This window comes from Trichosurus vulpecula, chromosome 8, assembly GCF_011100635.1.
Source record: "Trichosurus vulpecula isolate mTriVul1 chromosome 8, mTriVul1.pri, whole genome shotgun sequence".
Taxonomy (NCBI): Eukaryota; Metazoa; Chordata; class Mammalia; order Diprotodontia; family Phalangeridae; genus Trichosurus; species Trichosurus vulpecula.
This window is the reverse complement of record NC_050580.1, coordinates 233,095,979-233,118,063: the sequence shown is the minus strand read 5'-3', so window position 1 is coordinate 233,118,063 and position 22,085 is coordinate 233,095,979. Positions and strand designations below refer to the sequence as shown.

The following is a 22,085-nucleotide window of genomic DNA, read 5'->3' as shown; positions in this document are numbered from 1 at the left end:
CTGGTGGAGGTCTGACCCTCCTGCCACTGCCCCCACTGACAATACAGATTTGGACAAAATCTCCTCTCTTTGGAAGGGGGAACAACAAATTCCTCTGGATCCTCTTCCTTCTTCCTCAATCCTACTGGACAATTTTCCCCATCATTCCTGTCTTCCTCTCTGCCCACCCTCGTCTCATAACTGGTACATCCATGGGCAATGGAAGGACAGGACGAGTGGGGTAGGAATTGGGCAGTGTACATGCTGTCTTCTGATTGGGGGTGCTAGTTTCAATGCCTCCTCTAGGGATCTCCTATCTCCTTCCAGGAATTGGCATTGACAAGGGCCTCAGGGCTGCCCATGAAGAAGTAAGAAGCACAACCAAAAAGAAAAAAAAAACAGATCACAAATGAACTGAACAGCCCCTCCTCCAACCCAGCCCGCCCCCTCCCGCCCCACCCCCATCCCCACTCCCCATTGTACATGTAATTCTGCATACAGACAGATGGACAGATGGTAAATGACTTCTTCCGGTTTTGCTCTTAGCCATAATAAATGATTGGAAGTTAAAAGCCAGTGGCCACAGGATTGATTTTTCCCTCCCTCCCCACATCTGTCTGTGGGCTGGAGTCTGTGTGTTTGCTAGGAGTGGGCGCCAGGACCATCAGACCTTTGCCTCCAGCATTTCTAGGAAGAGTTTGTGCATGGGCACCTTGCCCTGCAGTTTGATGCTGTAGAAGTGTTGGACGGCCTTGGCCGCTGTTTGCCGCAGCAGGGGCAAGGTCAGCAGCAGCTTGCCTGCCCTTCGAGGCTCCTCATGGCGCTGGCTCAGCTCGTAGTCCTGAAGGGCCTCATGGAGCAGGTCTTGAAGCTTCTGCACGGCCTCCATGTCTTCTATGTGCATGGAATCTGTGAAGAAAAGAAAGGCCAAGGAGCAAGATGGCGGTGACTAACGCAAGGGAAAAAAACACTCCCCCGCAAATAAATATTGGAATCACAGGATTGAACTGGAAGAGATCTTAGGGACATAATAAGCTATGTGAGCCTGAAGGAACCTTAGGAACATAGGATATTTGGGCTGGAACCTTCCTTGTTCCGACCTCTTCCTTTTACAGATGAGACAGCTGAGGCCGGGTAGAGAGAGGAAATTACTTGGCCAAGGTCACACAGCTAGTTTCTGTTAAATCAGGCAACAGACTTGAAGCTGCCTGACGCCTAATTCAGTTACCTTCTCACTATACTACCCTATCTCTTTTATTGAGCCCTACTATTCCCCTGAGCATGGGACTAGGAAATTCCCGTACAGGTTCAGCTCCAATTATAATTATCTCTTCCACAACACGAGTTTCCCAATTGTGGTTTCAATATATCGAGGCATAAGAAATTAAATGGGAATTGTGGGGGAGTTTTGCCAAAGCCAGAGATGAAACACGAAGGCCAGCTGATGACACAGAAAAAGTTTAGAAATTCAGAAATGCACAAAATATGTGTATAGTGGTGAATAACATCAACATATTTATCTTTTAATACCATTATAATTCAGACTTCTTCTCTGGTACAAAGGGAGGACCAAAAAATTTGACACAGATTTTCCAGACTGTGGGGTCACCGTGCCCCTGACCCCTGCAATGTGGAAGGGACAACCACACCCGTATTTCCTTTGTCTTCCACCACCAGAGTCACTCACTCAATCACTCCGTAAGGCACGGGTAGAACTGACATTTGACACCTCTGTGTTCCCTCCAGAGAATGTAGGCAAATTCTCAGAGTTTAGGGACTTTGGGGAGCCTTTGGAACAGCCACCCTGAGGGGCTTCCCCTCCCAGCTTGATTTTTTTCTAGTTAAAGGGGACATCCCTCGACATACTTCTTAAGGAGGCCTATTCACTGAATGGGTGTTACCTCACTCAAAATGAGAACCTGAAAAAACCTTAGCCCAAAAGGACCAAGGCCTCCCACTGCATCTTGAGCCATCTCCAGTCATCCTGATCTATATCTGGTCACTGGACCCAGATGACCCTGGAGGAGAAAGAGAGGCTGGTGACCTTGCACAGCCCTCCCTCACTCAAATCAAAGTCAACTGCAAATCATGTCATGGTTCCCCTGATGCCATGGTCCTCTTTGAAAATGAAGGACGAATACAACCTTTGTATCTCCAGTTACTAGTAGAGTTCTTAGAATATAGGAGGAAATTAATAAGTGCCTGTTCATTAGAGTTATACCTGGTTTCCCTTCTGCTTTGTGTATGCTTTGTGTATGACTCTGACTTTGCTTCTCTCTACCCCTTACCACTATATTTCATACCTCTGGAGGCAGCTAGGTGGTGCGGTGGATAGAGCTCTGGACCTGGAGTCAAAACGCCTAAGATCAAATCCAGCCTCAGAAACTAGATGTGTGAATCTGGGCAAGTCACTCAACCCCCATCTGACTCAGTTTCCTCATCTGTAAGATGGGGATAATAATCACACCTACCTCCCAGAGCTGCTATGATAAAATGAGATATTTCTAAAGTATTTTGCCAACTCTAAAGTACTACATAAATGCTAGCTATTATTATTATAACTAATTAAGGTGTTAATGAACTCCTGAGCATGTGTTCTATAAAATGTTCTATTACAGATGTATTATAAATACATATTATAGTATATAATGAATTATATTCTATGAGTATATATCATATTACAAATATAATATATTTTATCGTATTATTATATTATACCATATATTTCTTATTAAAATAGATATTATATAGTATAAATATACAATAATATGATAATTATTATTATAACACACCAGAATACATGCTTGGGAGTTCATTAGCACTTCAGTCAATCAGCAAACATTTATTAAGGACCTACTATGTGTAAGGCACAATTCTAGGACTTAAGAATATGAGGCCAAAAATGAAATAATGAAATGCAAGCTCCCTCAAGCTCTTTACATTCTATAAGAGGAAATAACATATAGATATAGAAAAATATATATATGTATATATGCAGACATATTACATATAGACATACATACATTTGCATATATCTATCTATATCCACACACTCATATCAGAGGTGGTATAGGAGGCGAGAAGATCACAGAAGGTGAAGGAAACTCGAATCAGATTGACTCTCTGATGTTTCTCTAGTATTTCATGGGGAGTAGAACACCCTGGCAAGACAAAATGAGGCAGGCAAAGTCTGTTACCAAAATATTTCATAAAATATTGATGAAAGCCAACTGTAGCTGGTGTTAGGATTCTTGGGTGTCTTGAATTATCTGGGCTTGTGGAAGGAAAGAAGGAAACAAACATTTATTAAGTACCTACTGTGTACCGGGCACTGGACTAAGTGCTTTACAAATATTATTGTGGCAGAGAAACCTATGGGGTAGAGTGGTGCTACCTGGACAGCCAGGCCCATGGGCTGAGCTAAACTTTGGAGGAAGGAAATACTGATGGCCCAGTACTGTTGGGATAGCTCATCAGCGTGTTGTTTCTCCGTCCTTGACCCTATAAAACCTTCAGTTTGCCTTACATCATGCCTGTATTACTGTTCTCCAGAGACCCTTTCAGGCTTTTGGGCCTACAGAGGTACAAGAGGTAGAGAAGGGAAAGCATTTTTAGTTAAGGGGGCGGAGAGAGACAGGCAGGAGTATTTGAGCTTTTCTTTTTGAAATACAGAAATCTCCATTTAAAAAATTCATAACTGGTCAGATCTCATGCTGTGGGATGAAGAATTGTGTTATAAACATGTAGATTTTCAAAATATATGCTTTAGTTTGTGAGGAAATGAAATAATTTTGTGAAACTGACTTCCTAGGCTTCTGCCCTTCAAAAATCCACTAGATGGTATGTTTCTTAGGAAGGAGACTGTATCTTGTCCATCTCTGAATTCTTCACAGCATTAAGTACAGGGCTTTCCATGTAGTGGGCACCTAATTAATATTTATTGAATAACTGAATAAATGGATACCCCAACATCTCCACCTTCTCACCCTGACTCGAGGGCACAAATGTACTAGAAAACATGAAAGTGGAATGTCCTGATGTTGAATTATTGGAATAAACCAAGGGAAGAGAAAGAAAAGCCAGAAAAAAATCATTAAACACACACACACACACACACACACACACACACACACACACACACACACACTTTGAGGTTTCTAAAAAAGAAAAAAAATAATGAATAATTTCTGGGTAGATTCAAACACAAATACGGCCAGAGATTTGTTGAACTGGACCATGTTTGGAGTAGGGCAGATAGGGTGATAAAGTGCCTTAAATGCATGACATAGGAGGATCAGTTGAAAGAACTGGGAATATTTACCCTGGAGAAGAAAAGATTGAAGATTGATCTCTGTCTTCAAGTATTTGAAGAGCTATTGTGGGGAAAAGCAGTAGTGCAATTCAGTCAGTTTGCACAGGTTCGGTAGAACCGGTACCTAACTTTAGGTTGAGTTCAGAAAACCGGTTGTTAGTGGGGATGGGGCCTGCGCCTGCCTCATCAGCAGCTGGAGAGATGCCTTGGCTTGGTTCGTGGAGAACCAGTTGTTAATTCATTTGAATTCCACCACCAGGGAAAAGGAATTATATCTGACTTTTTTGGCTACAGAGGAAGGAACTAGGAACAATGGGTCATAGCTGCAGGGAGGAAAATTTAGGTTTGGTGGAAGGAAAGATCTTCTAGGAACTGGAGGTACCCCAAAATGGAATGAGCTGCCTTGGGAAGTAGTGGATCTCCCCCCCATCAGTCCCCACCACTTGAAACTTTTAAGAAAGGTTGGACTACCATTGGTAAGGTATGTTGTAGAGAGAAACAGAATCATTTTTTTTCAGGTATGAGTTAAACTAGATGGCTTCTGGGAGTCCCTTCCTACTCTGAGGTTCTGTGTGATTCTGCATGACTTACCAAGACTTCTCTCTGACCCAGAAGTCTATTATTAGCCTAAACCTCTACCTCTGCCTTTTTTTGGGGGGAGGGGTTGGCTAAGAGAATCACATTGTATCCTTAGACTCTTGTCTTGTGTCTTGTTTTCCTGAGGGGTGGCAGAATCTATGATTTATCTGGCCTGGTAACAGTGCCATTTTCTAGGTTAAGTGTTACTGGCCCCATTGTCCTTGCTAGAAAAGTGTAGGTCAGGGGTAATGTTGTTCAGCAACCAGTGAGAGGTCAGCCTTTGTCACACGTTGGATCAAGTACATCTTTCCATTCTTCCTCTCTTGGCAGGTTATAAAGAGATCTCCATTGCACCTGACCAGAGGCTATTTGGAAGAGTGCCAGCAAGTGGCCATACGGAACCACTGTCTCATCCCCTGGATTCCCAACTACTGTGTGCCTTTCTTTTCCCCATCCTCACTCCCCCCACACCACCCCCATAAAGGAGAATGAAATTGGCAGCTGTCTTAAAAAAAAACTTTGCAGGATTAATTTCTTTGCAATCCATCAGCAAGTCTGTATTGATGGCATTGATAAACTGTTAATTACAAAATCAATGACTATGAATTTTTACTGCTGTCAGGGAACTTTGGGACTGCAGTGGCTCAGGGTGAACAGAGGCCAGCAGAGTTCCCAGGGGATCCTTGGCCACAATAGCCATCATGGAACCCAGCACTCTCCTCTGCCTGCATCTCAGCTCCTAAAGAAAAAAGCCCCCCATACCTCCACGAACTGAGCCAAATGAAGAGGGCATTAATAGTCTGTACTGCCTTCTTCTAACTCCATAATAGTTCCCTCATTCTTTTTTACTGCTATTACCCGAGTAGTGAAGGGACACATTACCTGTCCGATAGTTTGTCCTGATCTGGCATTCTGCTTCTGGTTCCTTCATGCCCCAAACATACTGTGGTGAGATTAAGCTTCCTAAAGTAGCATTCTAATCACATCACTCGCTTTCTGAAGTCTTTAATGACTCCCATTGCAAAAATCCAAACTTAAGATCCTTTCTAATTTAGCACCAATCTGCCTTTCCAACTCTATTTCACACTCCTTTCCACATATACCCTAAGTTCCAGCCAAACTGGCTACTTGTCATTTTAATTCTTCCTTTCTTTTATTTTTAATGTGTTTTTATTTTGAGCTTCAAACACCAAATAAAATGGGCACAGTAGAACAGAAAGAGATGATTGCACACCTGAGTACTCATTATCCTTTGAACATACCTATTCTCTAACATACCTCTATGTCTTTGCTAATTCTAATTCCCCATCTGAAATGCCCTCCCAACCCACCAATACATGTTGAAATCCTCCCAACCTCTTAAGACCTAGCCCTGCTCTAATATCACTGCAGCTATGAAGCTTTCTCTAGTTTCCTTTCCTATCCCCATCTGTCCTAAGCTAGAAATTATGACTCCCTTCTCCCATCAGCACTTTCAAGTCAATCAAATATTTACTTTTTTGAGGGCGGAAGGCAAGGCAATTGGGGTTAAATGACTTGCCCAAGGTCGCACAGCTAGTAAGTGTGTCAAGTGTCTGAGGCTGGATTTGCACTCAGTTCTTCCTGACTCCAGGGCCGGTCCTCTACTGAATGTGCCACCTAGCTGCCCCCAAATATTTATTAAAAGATGACTGTGTACAAGGTGCTATAGTAGGTGCTGGGGATACAAAAACAAAAAATGTAGGGAGCAACACTCAAGGAGATTACATTCTATTGGGAAGAGGTGGAAGGTAAGAGTGTGTGTGTGTGTGTGTGTGTGTGTGTGTGTGTGTGTGTAGACAGAGACAGAGATAGACAGACAGGGAGAGAGAAGGAGCAAAGGAGGGGGAGAGGGAGGGAGGGAGGAAGAGAGAGAGAGAGAGGAGAGAGAGAGAGAGAGAGAGAGAGAGAGAGAGAGAGAGAGAGAGAGAGAGAGAGAGAGAGAGAGAGAGAAATATAAGGTAATTTGAGGAGGAAAAGAGAAGTACCAATTGGGGGTGCGACAAATCCATAGAAAAGGAAATACAAGGTAATTTGAGAGGAAAATAGAACTAACAACTGGGGAGGAAGAAGACTTGACAAAGAGCAGACACCTGAGATGAGTCTTGAAGGAAGATAAGGTCTCAGAGCAGCTGAGATGGAAAGGGAGTGCATTCCAGGCATGGGGGAAAGCTTTCATAACTGCACAGTCAGAGATGGAATGACAAGTTCAGAGAACAACTAGTCCAGTTTGACCGTAAGTAGAGTTCATACAAAAGACTAACGTGGGATGAAGCTGGAAAGTTAAGCTGGAGCCATACCACAGAGAACCTTAAACATCACGCACAGTGTCTAGCACTTAACACTCTGCCTGGCACATCAGGCAGTTAATAAATGCTGGTTGACTGATTATTTTATTCTAATGGCAATGGGGAATCAATGAAGGATTTTGAGCAAGGGGGTGATAGACCTGGGTCTTACGAAGACTACTTTGGCAGTAGCCAATGTAAAAGATACATTGTAGAGGGGACAGATTGGAGGTGGGTAGATGAGTTAGAAAGCTATTAAAATAATCTAGTCAGGAGATAATGAGGGCTGAACTAGGGTAAGGGCCATGGGAGAAAAGAAAGGGGTATAGGTGTTGAGAATGTTGTGGAAATAGAACTTGGCCACTGTTTGACTGAAGCAGTGAGGGAGAACAAAGAGTATAAGATGATTCTGAGGGAAAGAAGGAGAGAAGGGGAGAGGAGGAGAAGGGAGGGAAGGGAAGGAAACAAGCATTTATTAAGCACCTGTTATATACCAAGCCCTGGGCCAAGGATTTCACAAACATCATTTTATTTAATCCTGGGTGACTGGGAGGGTGGTTGTACCATCAACAGAAATTTAGGAGTAGGTTTAAGGGGGAAGTTGATAAATTATTTGAGGGCATGTTTGAGATGCTGTTGGGATATTCAAATGGATATATCAGCAGGCAGTTGGCAATACTTGAGCTTGAATACAAAAGAACAAAATTAGGGCTATATTTATAAATGTGAAAGTCATTTGTGTGGGGATGATAACTGAACTCATTAAAGCTGATGAGATCACTAAGGGCAAGAAGATAGAGTGAGAAAAGGGCCCCTGAAAGAAGCTTAAAGCCAACCAGACCAAGGGAAGAAGAAATTGGTAATAAGTCAGGAGACTAAAAGGAGTGGTTAGATAGGCAAGTGAAGCAGTATCGTCAAAGTCAAGAGGGTAGCGTTGAACAAGGAGTTTGGTCAGTGGTGTCAAAAGTTCCAGAGGTCAGGGATGATGTGTGCCGAGAAAAGGGGTTTTGGCCAAGTTCATTAAAAGATCATCGGTGACCTTGGAGAGAGCAGTTTCAGAATAGAACTATATTATAGTTCTAAAATATAGTTCTATATTCTATATAGAACCATGTATTCTACTATATATAATAGAACTAGGATAATTATAAGGGGCGAAAATGAGTGAAGAGTGAAGATTAGAACTGGTAACCATAGACAGCTCTTTCTAGTATCGTGGCTGTGAAAGGAACAGCAAGGTTGAGCAAGAATGGGAGAAGACTTGGGGCAAGGATGGCAGAGGTGGGAGAGGAGCTGAGGATATTTGTAGGGAGTAAGGAAAGAGCAGAAAGAGAAATGCTGAAGATGATACAGGATAGGATGGGATGATTGCTGAGAAAGGTCCCAGAAGAGAGGGAGAGGATAGGATCAAAGCAGCAATAGCTGGCAAGAAGGAGGGTTATCTTGTCCTCAGAGATGGAAATGGGGTTGGGAAAGGGAAGGGAACAAGCATTTATTAAGTGCCTACTATATATTTGGCACTATGCTACAAATATTATCTCACCTGAGCCTCACAAAAACTCTAGGATGTAAGTGCTATTATTGTCCCCATTTTTACAGTAGAGGAAACTGAGGCAGACAAAAATTAAGTACCCAGGATCACACAGCTATTAGCATCTACAAGCAGATTGAACTCTGTTCTTTCTGACTAGAACCATCACTCTATCTACTGACCTGTGGATTAGGGGAGACAAAGGAATCCAAGATAGAAGGCCTTGATTTTCTCAGTGAAGTAGTTGATAAGGACATCTGATGAAAGAGAGGGGGCTGTGGAATATGCAGGGAGCTTGGAGAAAGAAGTTTGTAAGAACTACTTTAGGGATTGTAATAGAGGAAGCCAACCATGGAACAATGAAACATTGCCATGCAACAGTGAGGGCCCATTGAGATTATATAACATGAATAGCTGCTTGAGCCTCCTCCATCGCACTTTCATTTCTCTATCCATTTGTTCAGCAAACATTATTAAGTATATAAGTATGTACAGAGTACCACTTTAGGCCTTGGGGGAGGTACAAAGTTTAAAGCAGACTTGGTCTCTGCTCTTATAGCAATAAATCACATTCTACCTTGTATCATAGCTATATGTGCACATATCACAAAGGAGTGGGTAGAAAAAACCACATCTGAATCCAATGCAAGGTTAGGGTACAATCTGAAGGCCATTTCTGTTAGAAAAGGGCCTTTTCCACCTGATTCCACTAAAATCAGTCTCTTAATGTGTCTATGTTTGCGTCAGATATTTGTGAAATAGAAGCTAAGAATGACAACTGTCCAAAATCACATTGGGTCATCTCTGGAGGCAGAGTTCTCTGTAATTCAGGGCCCCCAAGGAAAGGCATGGAGCTGAATGACGGAATAAACCTCTTATTGGAAATAAATAAAAAACTGGTGACAAGCTAGGAGATGACAAGAGACCAAAAAGAGTATCTAGATAGGTAAGCAAAGAGGAAAGAGGCAGTGCCATAGAAGTCAGGAGGATAGACTTGATTAGGGAGTAAGGTTTGGTCAGTGGTATTGAAAGAGAGAACAGAGAGGATGTTGTACCTGGGCCCCCTGACCAGGTGTGAGTTTGAGGAGATGTGCAGAGACCTCCTTCTAACTCACATGATGTGATCTGTGTCTTTTTAATTTAAAGTTGACTTGCCCACAATGCCCAGTACCCTCCTGGCAGCTACATCATTCCTCTTCCCACTCTCCATTGTCTAGCTTTCTGCTTGAGTATTCTCGGGAAATGAAATGTAAAGTTGTTTTAATGCTACACTAAGCAAAATAATTAGGATGGTAAATCTACCACCTATCAAAAAGTCATCATGCATTCTGGTACATAGTGTAATATGGATAGCATTTTCTGAACTAGGTACCAGAAGGTCTGGGTTCTAGTCTGAGACTATGGGAAAAATCAGTTCATCCTCCTAAGCTTCATTTTCCTCATATGTAAAATGAAGATAACACTAATAATGCTTGTTGTATCTACCTCACAGAGTTGTAAATTGTCAAATACTAGATCAAGGAGCTATAATAATTACTATTTTTAATCCCTCCCTCTTAGTTGAGGTCATAGAAACTTGATTGTATCTTACCATTATGTCTCTATAGCCCTTGCTGGTTAAATCCACTCCTACTTCTCTTCTCTTGACTTCAGTCATTGTTGATAGCCTAGACTGTCCAGTTCACTCAGGAACTCCTGGACCCAAGAGCTCTGTTCTAGACTAAGCAGATGCTGTTGCCCATCTCCTGCAGTTTCCCCTACCCCAAGGGTCTCCCTGGCTTGTGCCAATGTCGCTTGGACAATTACCTGAGTTGGCGAGGGCGAGGGCCTTGAGGGTCACAAACTCTTCTTTCTCTACCTTGAGCTTCTTGTACCTGCGCACCAACTGCAGGATGGCCAAGTAGAGCTCTAGCAGTCCCGTGAGGCGGGAGTGCTCCTCATCCATGATGTAGTCCTCGGCGTACACCAATTTGTCCTCATAAGGTAAGGAGCGGTACACAATGCCCAGGATGAGGATCTCCATCCAGGCACTCTGCAGCAGGCTCATCTGGTCTCCCAGGGAGAGGTTTGAGAACCCTGGTTTAGAAGAGCAAGAAAGCCAAAACACAAGATCTGGGTCAAATTAAGGTGAGGGAGAAAAGTGTTTGCCCAGTGGTCTCTAATGTAGCCAATGCTTTTCTAGGAAGGTAAAGGAGAAGATGGTGCCAGCCAGCTACCAAACAGCCTACCGTGGTGTAAAAAGCAGTAGTACCGGATGCAGGGCAAAATCAGGAGTAATAGATGGGCAGCAATTACAAAGAGGCAAATTAGACTTGATTCAAGGAAAAAATGTTTGAACAGTTAAAAGTATCCAAAAGTGGGATGGGCTGACTTGGGAGAAAGGTCCTTCCTCATTGGTTACGTTGTAGAAGAGATTCTTGTTCAGGTACAGACTGAGCTAGACAGTCATTGAGGCCCCTTCTACCTCCAAGATTTTGTATGAATCAATGATTAAGGAAACCTGAGTTTGAATGTCAGCTGTGCCACTTAGTGACTGTTGGTCACTTAGCCTCTTCAGTTTCCTCACCTGTAAAATGGGGATAAGTATTAAGAGGCAGCTTGATGTAGTAGCAAATACACTGGGTTTGCAGCCAAATAGCCTAGGGCTTCAAATCCTTTCTTTGCACTTCTTTTTTAACCTTGGCCAAGTCATAGCCTTGTCTGGCCTCCATTTCTTTATACTACAGAACAAAGAGGTTAGACTAAATGATTTTAAGGGTCTCTTCTAGCTCAAAATCCTTTGGTCTAAGACCCATCTCTACCCTGTTCCTAATCTCAGCTCCTACTAATGATGTTACATCACTACTGGAAGAACATTTGCAAGTGGCCTGTGATTGTCTAGCATCATGGGAATATGTTGGGTAAAGGGCATCCAACAGGAAACTGACAGAGTTGGAGGCTTGAAATGATGGCATTGCTTCTTGCTGTCACTTGTTCCTTCCTGTGGACAGCCTTCATTTCTAGACTTTTCTGAGGGCACTGAGGCAGTGCCTAGGTCTTTTGGTCTGACTCAGTTCTTAGGTTTTTCTGTGGAATTTCATTTGTGTTGAATGAATAGCATGATGCAGGAGGAAAAGTATTGAACTTTCAACCACGGGATCTGAGTTCAAATACTCTCTGTCACTTACTACCTGTGTGACTGTGGGCAAGTTACTTAACTTCCCCAGGCCTCAGTTTCCCCTATCTGTAAAATGAGGGGGGTACGGATAAGAGGGCCTCTACAATCCCTTCCACTTGATACCTATGATCTAGATCTGGCTTTATGAAGAAATTGTTCATCTGTTTTTTTTTCTTTCTTTCAAGCCATTGCTATAACAATGAGGGATCAAGATTACTTTAGGTTGGCAGCTGAAAATTCCCTTAAAACTAAACTTGGCTGGTCTAAAATAAAACACATCCCCTCCTTTCCTCAATAAAAACACCCTACCTTCTTCCTAGATCTCTGTTAATGGTGCCACCATTCTTCCAGTCACTCAGACTTGAAATCTTGGTGCCTTCCTAGATTCTTCCCTCTCCTTCACTCCTCCCACTATGTCCAATCAGTTGTCAAGTCTTATCAGTTCTACCCTCACCACATTTCTCTCATCCATCCTTTTCTCTCCACTCACACATGCTATCCCAGAACAGGTTCTCATTACCTTTCTTCCAACTATCTGTCTCCCTACTTCAACCCTCTCTTTTCTCTGATCCGTCTTCCACAAGCTTTCTTTCCAGATTGGCTTGTGTTGATTTTGCATTTATTCCATTCGTATGTAAACAATAACAGTAATAGTGTGTATATACCACTTTACTGTTTACAAAGCACTCCACCAATACTATGTCAGTTTGTCCTCACAGCAACCCTGTGAGATAGATCCCATCATTATTCTCATTTGCAGATGAGCAAACTGAGACAGAGAGAGGTCCCTACCAATAGAATGGAAGCCCCTTGAGGGAGGGTCCTTCTTCATTTTTGTCTCTCTATCCCCATCACCTAGCACAGGGTCTGGCACAGAGCTGATTTGGTTGGTTGATTTTTGAAGCTGAGGCTATGGCTTCTGTGGTCAAATGAAAATCAACAAAAAAGGAGAAAGCTATTGAGGTCGTTAAGGGATGGCAAAGTGATTAGGGAAGAATAGGTGGAATTCACCTAAATATACGTGCTGGTGCTACTCTCTCTCTTTCAATCATTTTTCAGTTGTGTCTGACTCTTCGTGACCCATCTGGGGTTTTCTTGGTAAAGATACTACAGTATTTTGCCATTTCCTTATTCCAGCTCATTTTATAGAAGAGGAAACTGAGGCCAACAGAGTTAAGTGACTTGCCCAGGGTCACACACATAGTAAGTGTCTGAGGCTGGATTTGAACTCTTAAAGTTTGGTTTTCCTCATTCCAGGCCCAGTACTCTTTCCACCTATCTACCTGGCGCTACTGTAAATTAGGAATAAAGCAGAGCTGAGTTTTGGTCTAGTCTGAGAGAGCCATCCTTTCTGCACATGGTTACGAGAACTGTTTGTTGAATTAAATTGAATTGTCCTGACTTTGCCACACCCTTGTTATATGATCTTGGTAAGTCACTTCGTTTCTCAAGGTCTCAGTTTCTTATTTAGAAGTTGACCAGGTGGGAACAGATTACCACCGACGTCCCTTTCAGCATTTGACAGTCTATGATTCTATGTCTGCGTGTATACAATGACTGTGATATTTTCAGTTTGTCCTGAATATTTTATTTTATAATTCTATGACTCCATGCATCATCAGTCTACTAACCAGGCTGAATCTCAGGTTAGTTTCACTCACAACTAAGAGACTTTTAGATTGCTACCCTCACATCCTCATGCCCATGCTTTGAGTTTCCTTCTAGTTGCTGTGTTCTCAGAGGATGCAGACTCCTTTGAATATTAACCTTGACAAGATAAAATTAGGAAGAGAAAGTCGGGGGCCAAAAGATTTCATAAAACATTGGCCAAAACCAAATATAGCTGATGTTGGTATCCTTTGATGATCCGAGGATTGTCTTGGATAATCCATGCTATTTCTTTCTCCTGCCAATTCCTACCTCTCCCCCGTCCCATCTCTTAATAATAATAATAGCTGGCATTTCTATAGTGTTTTAGAACTATTTGAAATCATTTTACAAATATTATCTTTTTTTATCCTCACAAAAACCCTGAGAGGTAGGCACTATTATGATCTCCATTTTACAGATAAGGAAACTGGGCAGATCAAGGTTAAACAGCTTGCCCAGAGTCATACTTTTAATAAGAGTCTCAGGTCTTCCCCACTCTAGGGTCAGTGGTCTAATCTGCTGTACCACCTAAGTGCCCCAAAGTACTGGTCACAGCAAATGCCAATTAGATACAAATAGACTTTACGTGTTCTTTAGTTGCTTCTAGGTAAGTTAAATTGTGGACTTCATGGGGGTATTTGCAGACTTTTTCTTTTCAAGTGTGTTTGGTTCTTCCCATCATCTATTTTTATCCTTTACGCCCCCATGCCCTCTACCCTAGCCTGTCACTAGCCCTCTTCTATTAATGGATTTTTTTCTATAAATGTATTTTTCCTTTTCCACCTTCCTTCTCCCCAAAAGGGAATCACAATGTTAGAGCTAGAAATGATCTTAGAGGCCATTTAGTCCAACCACTTTCACTTGGCAGATGAGGAAACTGAGGCTCTGAGAAGTTAGCTGACTTGATAAATTGATTACTTTGGGTCATGTAGGAGTCAATCCTGGGTCTTCTGACTTCAATAGTCTTTCCACCAGAACACACTGCCTCCTCGCATTCATATGCTCCACATTCTTTGGAGTTCCTTGTAGCAGACAGAGCTCATACCCAGGGAGTGAATTATATAGACTCCCCAGAATCCCCCTTGTCCGAGCATCCTTATGCCTGCAGCTGGGTCTGCAGAGCCCAGGTCTTCAATGATCATTTGATGTTCCTTGTTATCAAGTCAGCAATTAACAAAAGAGCTGATGATTGCTATATTGACTGGCCATGCATTGGGTTTTGATATATGTGTTATCTCAGCCAAAGATGCAGTAGCAAAGAGAGGGGCAGGTGATTATGTATTTATCACAATGCTGTTAGTGTGAGAGGATGTGTGCATGCCTATGGTTGCCAGGGGAGGTGGGAGACGATAATGGAGAATCTAGGGATGGACATCCAATTTTCCTTATCAGGCCACTGAAGAGGAGAGAGGCCTCAGGCTACATTAATTAACAGATACCAATCAGCAGGCCTATGAGTGTATGTATTGGAATATGTTGGATTGGGGATAGGGGTTGGGGGGGGGAGTAAAAGGCAGACAGGCGGAAGGAAGAGAAAGAGGAGTAGGGGGCAGAAGGGAAAGGAATCGATAGACCATTGAGTTGAAGAGGTGGCAGAAGAGGAGGGAGAAGGGATACAGCCAGAATAAAATAGGGGTCAAGGCCTTTGGAATTGGAGGGAAAATGCCAAGCAGTGTCCTGTTGGTGTAATCAGGAAAATAAACCAGAAAGATTTTAGATAACATGAACTCTGTCTAATGGCCATTGGCTTCCTCGTTATTGAGAGGGCATTCCTATGGAGACTTACTTCATACTAAGGACCATGGAATTTCAGAGTTGGGTGGGACCTTGGAAACCATCCAGTTCAAAGTAAACCTGAACAAGTATTTCTTCTACCCTTAGGCTGTTTTAAAGTCACTGGCCTCTGCATATGGTATACTCTCCCTCTCTCTCTCTCTCTCTCTCTCTCTCTCTCTCTCTCTGTATGTGTGTGTTTGTGTGTATGTGTGTGTGCATGTGTATATGTTGTGAGGGGTGGTCCTACTTTTAGGGAAATTGGCGATCCCATGGAAGTTGATATTGTATTGTGATTATGTGCCTACCATGTGTAGCAAAAGGTATGAAAAGAACCATGTCAGCTTAAGCATTACTGGTATGAGTAGCTGGGCTGGGCTTCTGATCTCTTTTTTCCTCGGTTCTCTTTGAAAGGGGTCAACCTCTTTCCACAAACCCCATTTTAACCCAAACCTCATTCCAAAATATCCCCATATGCATATTTGTATGCCATTCTAGGAGAGCAGTGGTGACTTTTCCTCTCCTCTCTGTGCCCCTTGAAAGAAATGATCCAAGTAAGAAGCAAGAGCCCATGGAAAAGAATCATCTGAGGCAGAAGAGAGAAACTTTAACCAATGTTAAGAATGTGAGAACAGGACACAGAAATGCAAGAGAAGAAGAAGAAATATCTGAATCATTGGACTGATTGATAAGATCCCCAAGTGGTATGGGACTCTTGACATAGAAAGTAGATTTGTATCTTTTGAGTAAGAAAAGGCATTTTATGCACCACAGAATTATAACAAGAATTCATAGGTGTCAACAAGTACAAGAAAATCAGTTATCAGACCCAGGAAGAAAAGATGTGCCATGTTGGCACTTCAGTTAGAAGAGGCCTCTCATGTAATCCATACTGGACCTGTAATCCCTCCTACAACATCTCAAAAAATGGCTATTTAGTATCCTTTAATGCAGCTAGGTGGTGCCATGGATAGAGTGCTGAGTCAGGAAGACTCTTCTTCCTGAGTTCAAATATGGCCTCAGATACTTACTAGATGAGTGACCTTGTACAAGTCATTTAACTCTGTTTCCCTCAGTTTCCTCGTCTCTAAAATTAACAAAAAAAGTAAATGACAAACCACTACAGTAATTTTGCCAAGAAAACCTCCAATGGGGTCACAAAAAGTTAGACACAAGTGAAAAATGACTGAACAGTAAGTCTCCTCTTGTAGCTCTCCAGCGAAGGGCATCTCACTAACTCCCAAGGTTCCCCATCCTACTTTTGGGCTACTCAAATCAGTAGCAATTTTTTTCTTACATCAATCTAAATGTGCCTCAGTATAATTTCTACCCATTGCTCCTAGTTTTGACCTATAGGACTAAGTAGAATATGTCTCAAAATGCGGCTCTTTCCCTTGCTAATACCAACACCATTCCTCGCACACTTGATCCCATCCACTCCTGTCGTCTCTTTGAGCATGACCCTTCAATTGGGGGTCAAAGAGAGGGGTCCCCTCTCTTTCCTCACCACTTTAAATTAAAAATGAAGATTTTAGACTAGAAAAGAGGATTTGGGGACATACTATTAGAGAGTAGTATTTGGTTCTGCAGATCAGACTCCGTAGGTCAAGCTAAAGTTCTGCTGATCTTTTGGCCACCTTTTGAGAACTAGGAAGAATACTTTTGACTGGGGATTTGCTAAATGATCAAAAGGGTGGGTGGTGAAGAAAAGTGCGCAGATATAACTGCCAAGTCAGACATCATGGACAGCATCTGGTACGACATGGACAACATCTGGCATGGCGTGGACAATAGTGGAATTGACCATCAAAGGAGAAAACAAGTAGGAAGATGGGCAAAGATACTCTGATGCTGAGAGCTCGGAGAACAAAGCATACTTTAGTAACAGTTCTTTGCTACGAAAACAACTGGCAATAAATGTGATGTAAATACTACTGTGCTTTCAAAAAATGAGGAAATAGATGATTTCAAAAACACATGGGAATGTTTAATTGAACCAGAATGATTTATACTATAACAGTAATATAAAAATGAACAATTTTGAGTATTTTTATAAATTGATGGAGAATGAAATGAGCAGAATCAGGAAAATAAGTTAGATGATAATGAAATTGTAAAAACAAACAACTTTGAAACTGTAAGAACGAAGAGCAAGGCAATGGCCATTCATGATTCCAGAGGATCCATGAGGAATCTACCAATTACAGAGAAGCAATGGATTTTGAGTGCAGAATGAGGCATGTGTGTATACATATATATTTAAAAATATACACACACACATATATTTCTACGCAGATGTTGTTGCTGTTGTTCAGTCATGTCAGACTCTTCTTGACCTCATGGACCATAGCACACTAATGCACTTCATGTGGTTTGGCAAATGATTTGGAGTGGTTTGCCATTTTCTTCACCAGAGGATTAAGGCAAACAGAGTTCAAGTGACTTACCCAGGGTCATTCAGCTAGCAAGTGTCTGAAGCCAGATTTCACTTCAAGTCTTCCTGACTCCAGGCCCAATGCTCTATCCACTGAGCAACCCAGCTGCCTCCAATACATATATCTATATATGCATACAGCAATTGAAGAAATTTGTTTTGCTTGAATATGCATATTTGTTACAAGAATTTTTTTCTTTTCCTTTTGGGGTAGAAAGTGGGAAGGAGAGAAAATAGACTTCTGTTAATTTTTTAAAATAGGAAAAGGGGGTTCTATAGATGTGAAATGTGCATACTTTCAGATGATATCAAAGTAATATTAATTTTACTTAACTGCTTTATTTTTTAAAAGAGACCTCTCAAAAAGTGAGGATGATCTGTGTTTGTAACATCAAAACGAAACATCAGTAAGACTTAAAAAAAACTCCTCTAACAGTCGTAATTGGTGAGCCACTGTTGTTGATATTTAAGGAATCATAACAAACTAGGTGCCACTGGGATGGAGATGGAGAAATGGGACCTTTACTTTTTAGGAGAGGAAAAAGGTTGAATCCACAAATTATAGATCAGAGAGCTAGACACGGACCCCTAGCAAAACTCTCAGAAAGATGAACAAAGGCAACATTTGTGAGAACTTAGAAAAGGAAGCATTGGTGACCACGAGCCAGGAGAGGTTCACTTGGAACAAGCCCAATCATGTTAACCTCGTTTCCTCTTTTGACAGGCTTGCTAGATCAAGGAAATGTTGTTCGATCTTAAAGAGGACCAATCACATCACAAGGGTGATGCCTTGACTTGCGCATGAATTGGATTTAAGTGAGGCAGAGCTATGCAAGGTCATCATCCTCACTCTCAACTCCAGAGTCAGCAGAGCTCACTGGCAAGAGAAAAGTCAAGACCAGATCAGGGAATGCCAGACTTAGTGTGCCCGAACTTGAGCAATACATCTGTCTTCACATTAAATCCTGGTGGGCTTGGGAGGCTTTAGAGCTGGTTAACCTAAAAGAGTACTGATTTCCAACCAGGAGGGAGTTCTCCAGTGTAGTAATACAGAAGTCTGACATCGGTCATATTCTATTGAACATTTTATCAATGACTTAGATAAAACCATGGATGCTTATTAAATTTGCAGATAACACATACCTGGGAGGCCAGCTGACATCCTGGGTGATACAATCAGAATTCAGAAAAAGATCATGATTGGCTGGAATCATGGCTATATCTAATAAGGTGAAATTTATATGAAAAGTGTTTTGTAGTTGTGTTCATATAGGCCCTGGGTTTGTCTTGGCAGGTAGACTTCCAAATATTTTATAGTGTCTACAGTAACTTTAAATGGAATTTCTCTTTCCATCGCTTGCCGTTGGGCTTTCTTAGTAATATATAGGAATTCTGAGGATTTATGTGGGTTTATTTTATATCCTGCGACTTTACTAAAGTTTTTTATTGTTTCAAGTAGTTTTTTACTTGATTCTCCAGGATTCTCTAAGTTAATCATCATGTCATCTGCAGAGTGATAACTTAGTTTCTTCTTTGCCTATTCTAATTCCTCCAATTTCTTTTTCTTCTCATTGCTAAAGCTAACATTTCTAGTACCAAAGTGAATAATAGGGGTGATAAATAAGGTGAAATTTAATAGTGAAAAATGTAAAGTTATGCACTTAGGTTTTTTTTTTTAAATCAACAACACAATTACAAGACGAGAGAAATATGATTAGATAGTAATTCACATGGGGAAAAATGACTTGGAGATTTAATGGACAATAAACTCAAAGCCTTCACTTAGGTTGCTTGGAATAAAGAATCATGTCAAAAAGGTGGCACTCCTTGATTGTGTTCATTTCCAGGTGCCACATTTTAGGAGGGTTACTGACAAGTGCCTGAAGGACTCATTAGTCCCTCAACCTCAACAAGCTGAGCCTTCAGCTTTTTCTCTTTCCATCTAAATCCATTCCACCTGTTTGTGTAGTGAATCAAATGATGCACCTGAATTCAGGAAGCTCTGGGGTTGAATATTGCCTTAGATACTTACTGACTGGGTGACCCTGAGTCAGTCACTTAACCTCTTAAGTTAGCTTCCTTCTACTCACAGGACTGTTGTAAGCTGATACACAGATATAAAGTGCTTTGTGAACTTCAAAGCAGTATGTAAATGCTAGTTTAGATTATTTCACTATTCTCACTGGTGGCACTGTTATTTACCAAGGCAACCACATTCAATGCCTTGTTTGTTATGTTTGGCTCTTCCCTTTCCTCACTTGTATCTAATTTTAACACATCTAGCCAATTCTGGGGTATCCTGGTGGTACAGTAGATAGAGTGCCAGGCCTGGAGTCAGGAAGACTTATCTTCATGAGTTCAAAGTCAGCCTCAGAAACTTAGTAGCTGTGTGACCCTGGGCAAGTCACTTAATCCTGTTTGCCTCAGTTTCTTCAGCTGTTAAATGATCTGGAGAAGGAAATTGGCAAACCACTCTGGTATCTTTGCCAAGAAAACACCAAATGGGGTTATGAAGAGTTAGACACAACTGAACAAGTCAAATCTACTTCCACAATATCTACATCATTCTCTTTCACTCCACTGCCGTGTATGGGCCCTCATTGCCACCCACCTGGGCTTTTATAATAGCTATGTAACAAGTCTTGTCCTATGTCTCGCCAGTGGACTCCTATGACCCTGGAGCAGTGAGTGAGTCTGATGCTTTGTACAGCTCTGCCTCACTTAAATCCAATTCATAAACAAGTCGAAATATCGCCTTCCTGATGTCATTGACCCTCTTCAAAAAACAAAGGATAAACAACAATAACAAGTCTCATCGTGTCTTAGTTCTTTCCCATCTAATTTATCCATCATAGCACTGCCAGAGCGATCTTTTTAAATGGAGATCTAGTCATATCACTCCTTTGCTCAAAATCCTTCAATAGTTTTTTTATTGCTTATTGAGTAGTGCTCTAACTCATTTGCCTGGTAGTCCATTCCACAAAGTGCCATAGGTTTGCCTTTCTAGCTTACTTCTCTCCACATACTCCCTGTCCCAGTTAAACTGGATGACCTACGTCTGCCATGCATGACTAGCACTTTCCTTCTTACGTACCTTTACTCATGCTGCTCTTTATATCAAGAATGCTCTTCCTTGTCTTCTAACTACTGAATCCATCCTTTAGGGCCAAACTCAATTGGCACCTCTTCTAGGAAGCCTTCAGTGAGCAATGCCCTTTTTCTCTTGAGCCTTAGCATAACACTTTGTATGCAGCGCTGAAGTACTCACCATATAATTTCACATTATCATAATTTGTATATTACACGCCACGAGAGCAGCATAGGAACACGACTTTCGTAAACCTAGCATCTCACTCAGTGCTTAGCTCCATGTTTGCTATACACATAGTGGGCACTCCGTGTTTACTGACTTGAAGTCATTAGCTGGAGTGTGTCCGCAGAAGGATGACCAAGATGGTGAAGTATTTAAAACCGTGTTCTGTGTGCAAGATGAACTGAAGGAATTGGAGATGTGTTAGAGGAGAGAAAACTTTGGGGAGGAGACGTGGTTGTTTTCAAAAATTGAAAGGCTGCCATGGTAGTTATGAGGATGTAATGAGATATTATTTGTAATATCTAATTTGTAATTGTGGTATCGACGATAATTAGATATTTGTGGTATCGATTACAAGTTAGATATTGGTGATATCGATTACAAGTTCGATATTCGAGATATCTGTTACAAGTTAGATATTCGTGATACCGGTGACAAGTTTGATATTCACGATATCGCTTACAAGTTCGATATTTGTGATATTGGTTATAAGTTCGATATTTGTGATGTCCAATTACTTTGCACATCTTAAAGTCTTCTATATGATGTTATTGTCATTATTATCTTCAGGAGGTAGGTAGTGAGCTCACCCATTTCTGGAAGTATTCAGAGGCCGGATGACTTTGGTTTAGAGATTCTGTTTAATGGTTTCATGTTTCAGGTAGGAGTTCAACAAGTGATTTTTAAGGTCCCTTCAAGCTCTGGGATTCAACAAGTCTACTAAGTTCTTAATAATAATAATAATAATAATAATTCCTTAATAATGAAAACAAGAAGAATAGCTTTTATTTGTATAATGTTTTATGGGATAATAACAATAATAGTGGACATTAATAAAGCAGTCAATCAGCATTTATTAACTGCCTACTTTTATTAAATGCCAGGCAATCAACACGTATTTATTAAGTACCTACAATATGCCAGGCAGTGTGCCAAGCACTGAAGCTACAACAAAAGGCAAAAGACAGTCCCTGCTCTCAAAGTACTCATATTTTAATCATTTAGAACAGTTTTTAATTCATATAGTGTTTTAGAGGATAATAATAGTCAG

The 22,085-nt window shown here is 41.4% G+C and overlaps 1 protein-coding gene across 1 annotated transcript in view; it reads right to left on the bottom strand.

Moving 5' to 3' along the window:
- Nucleotides 1-477: 477 nt before the first annotated feature.
- ESRRB (estrogen related receptor beta) overlaps nt 478-22,085 on the bottom strand; it is a 245,398-nt gene continuing 223,790 nt past the window's right edge. Inside the window, exons 6-7 of the mRNA XM_036736273.1 lie at nt 10,514-10,783; nt 478-888 (exon numbers count right to left, since the gene is read on the bottom strand). Coding sequence (XP_036592168.1) covers nt 644-888; nt 10,514-10,783 — 515 coding nt within the window. The 3' untranslated portion in view covers nt 478-643. The remainder of the gene's footprint in view (nt 889-10,513; nt 10,784-22,085) is intronic.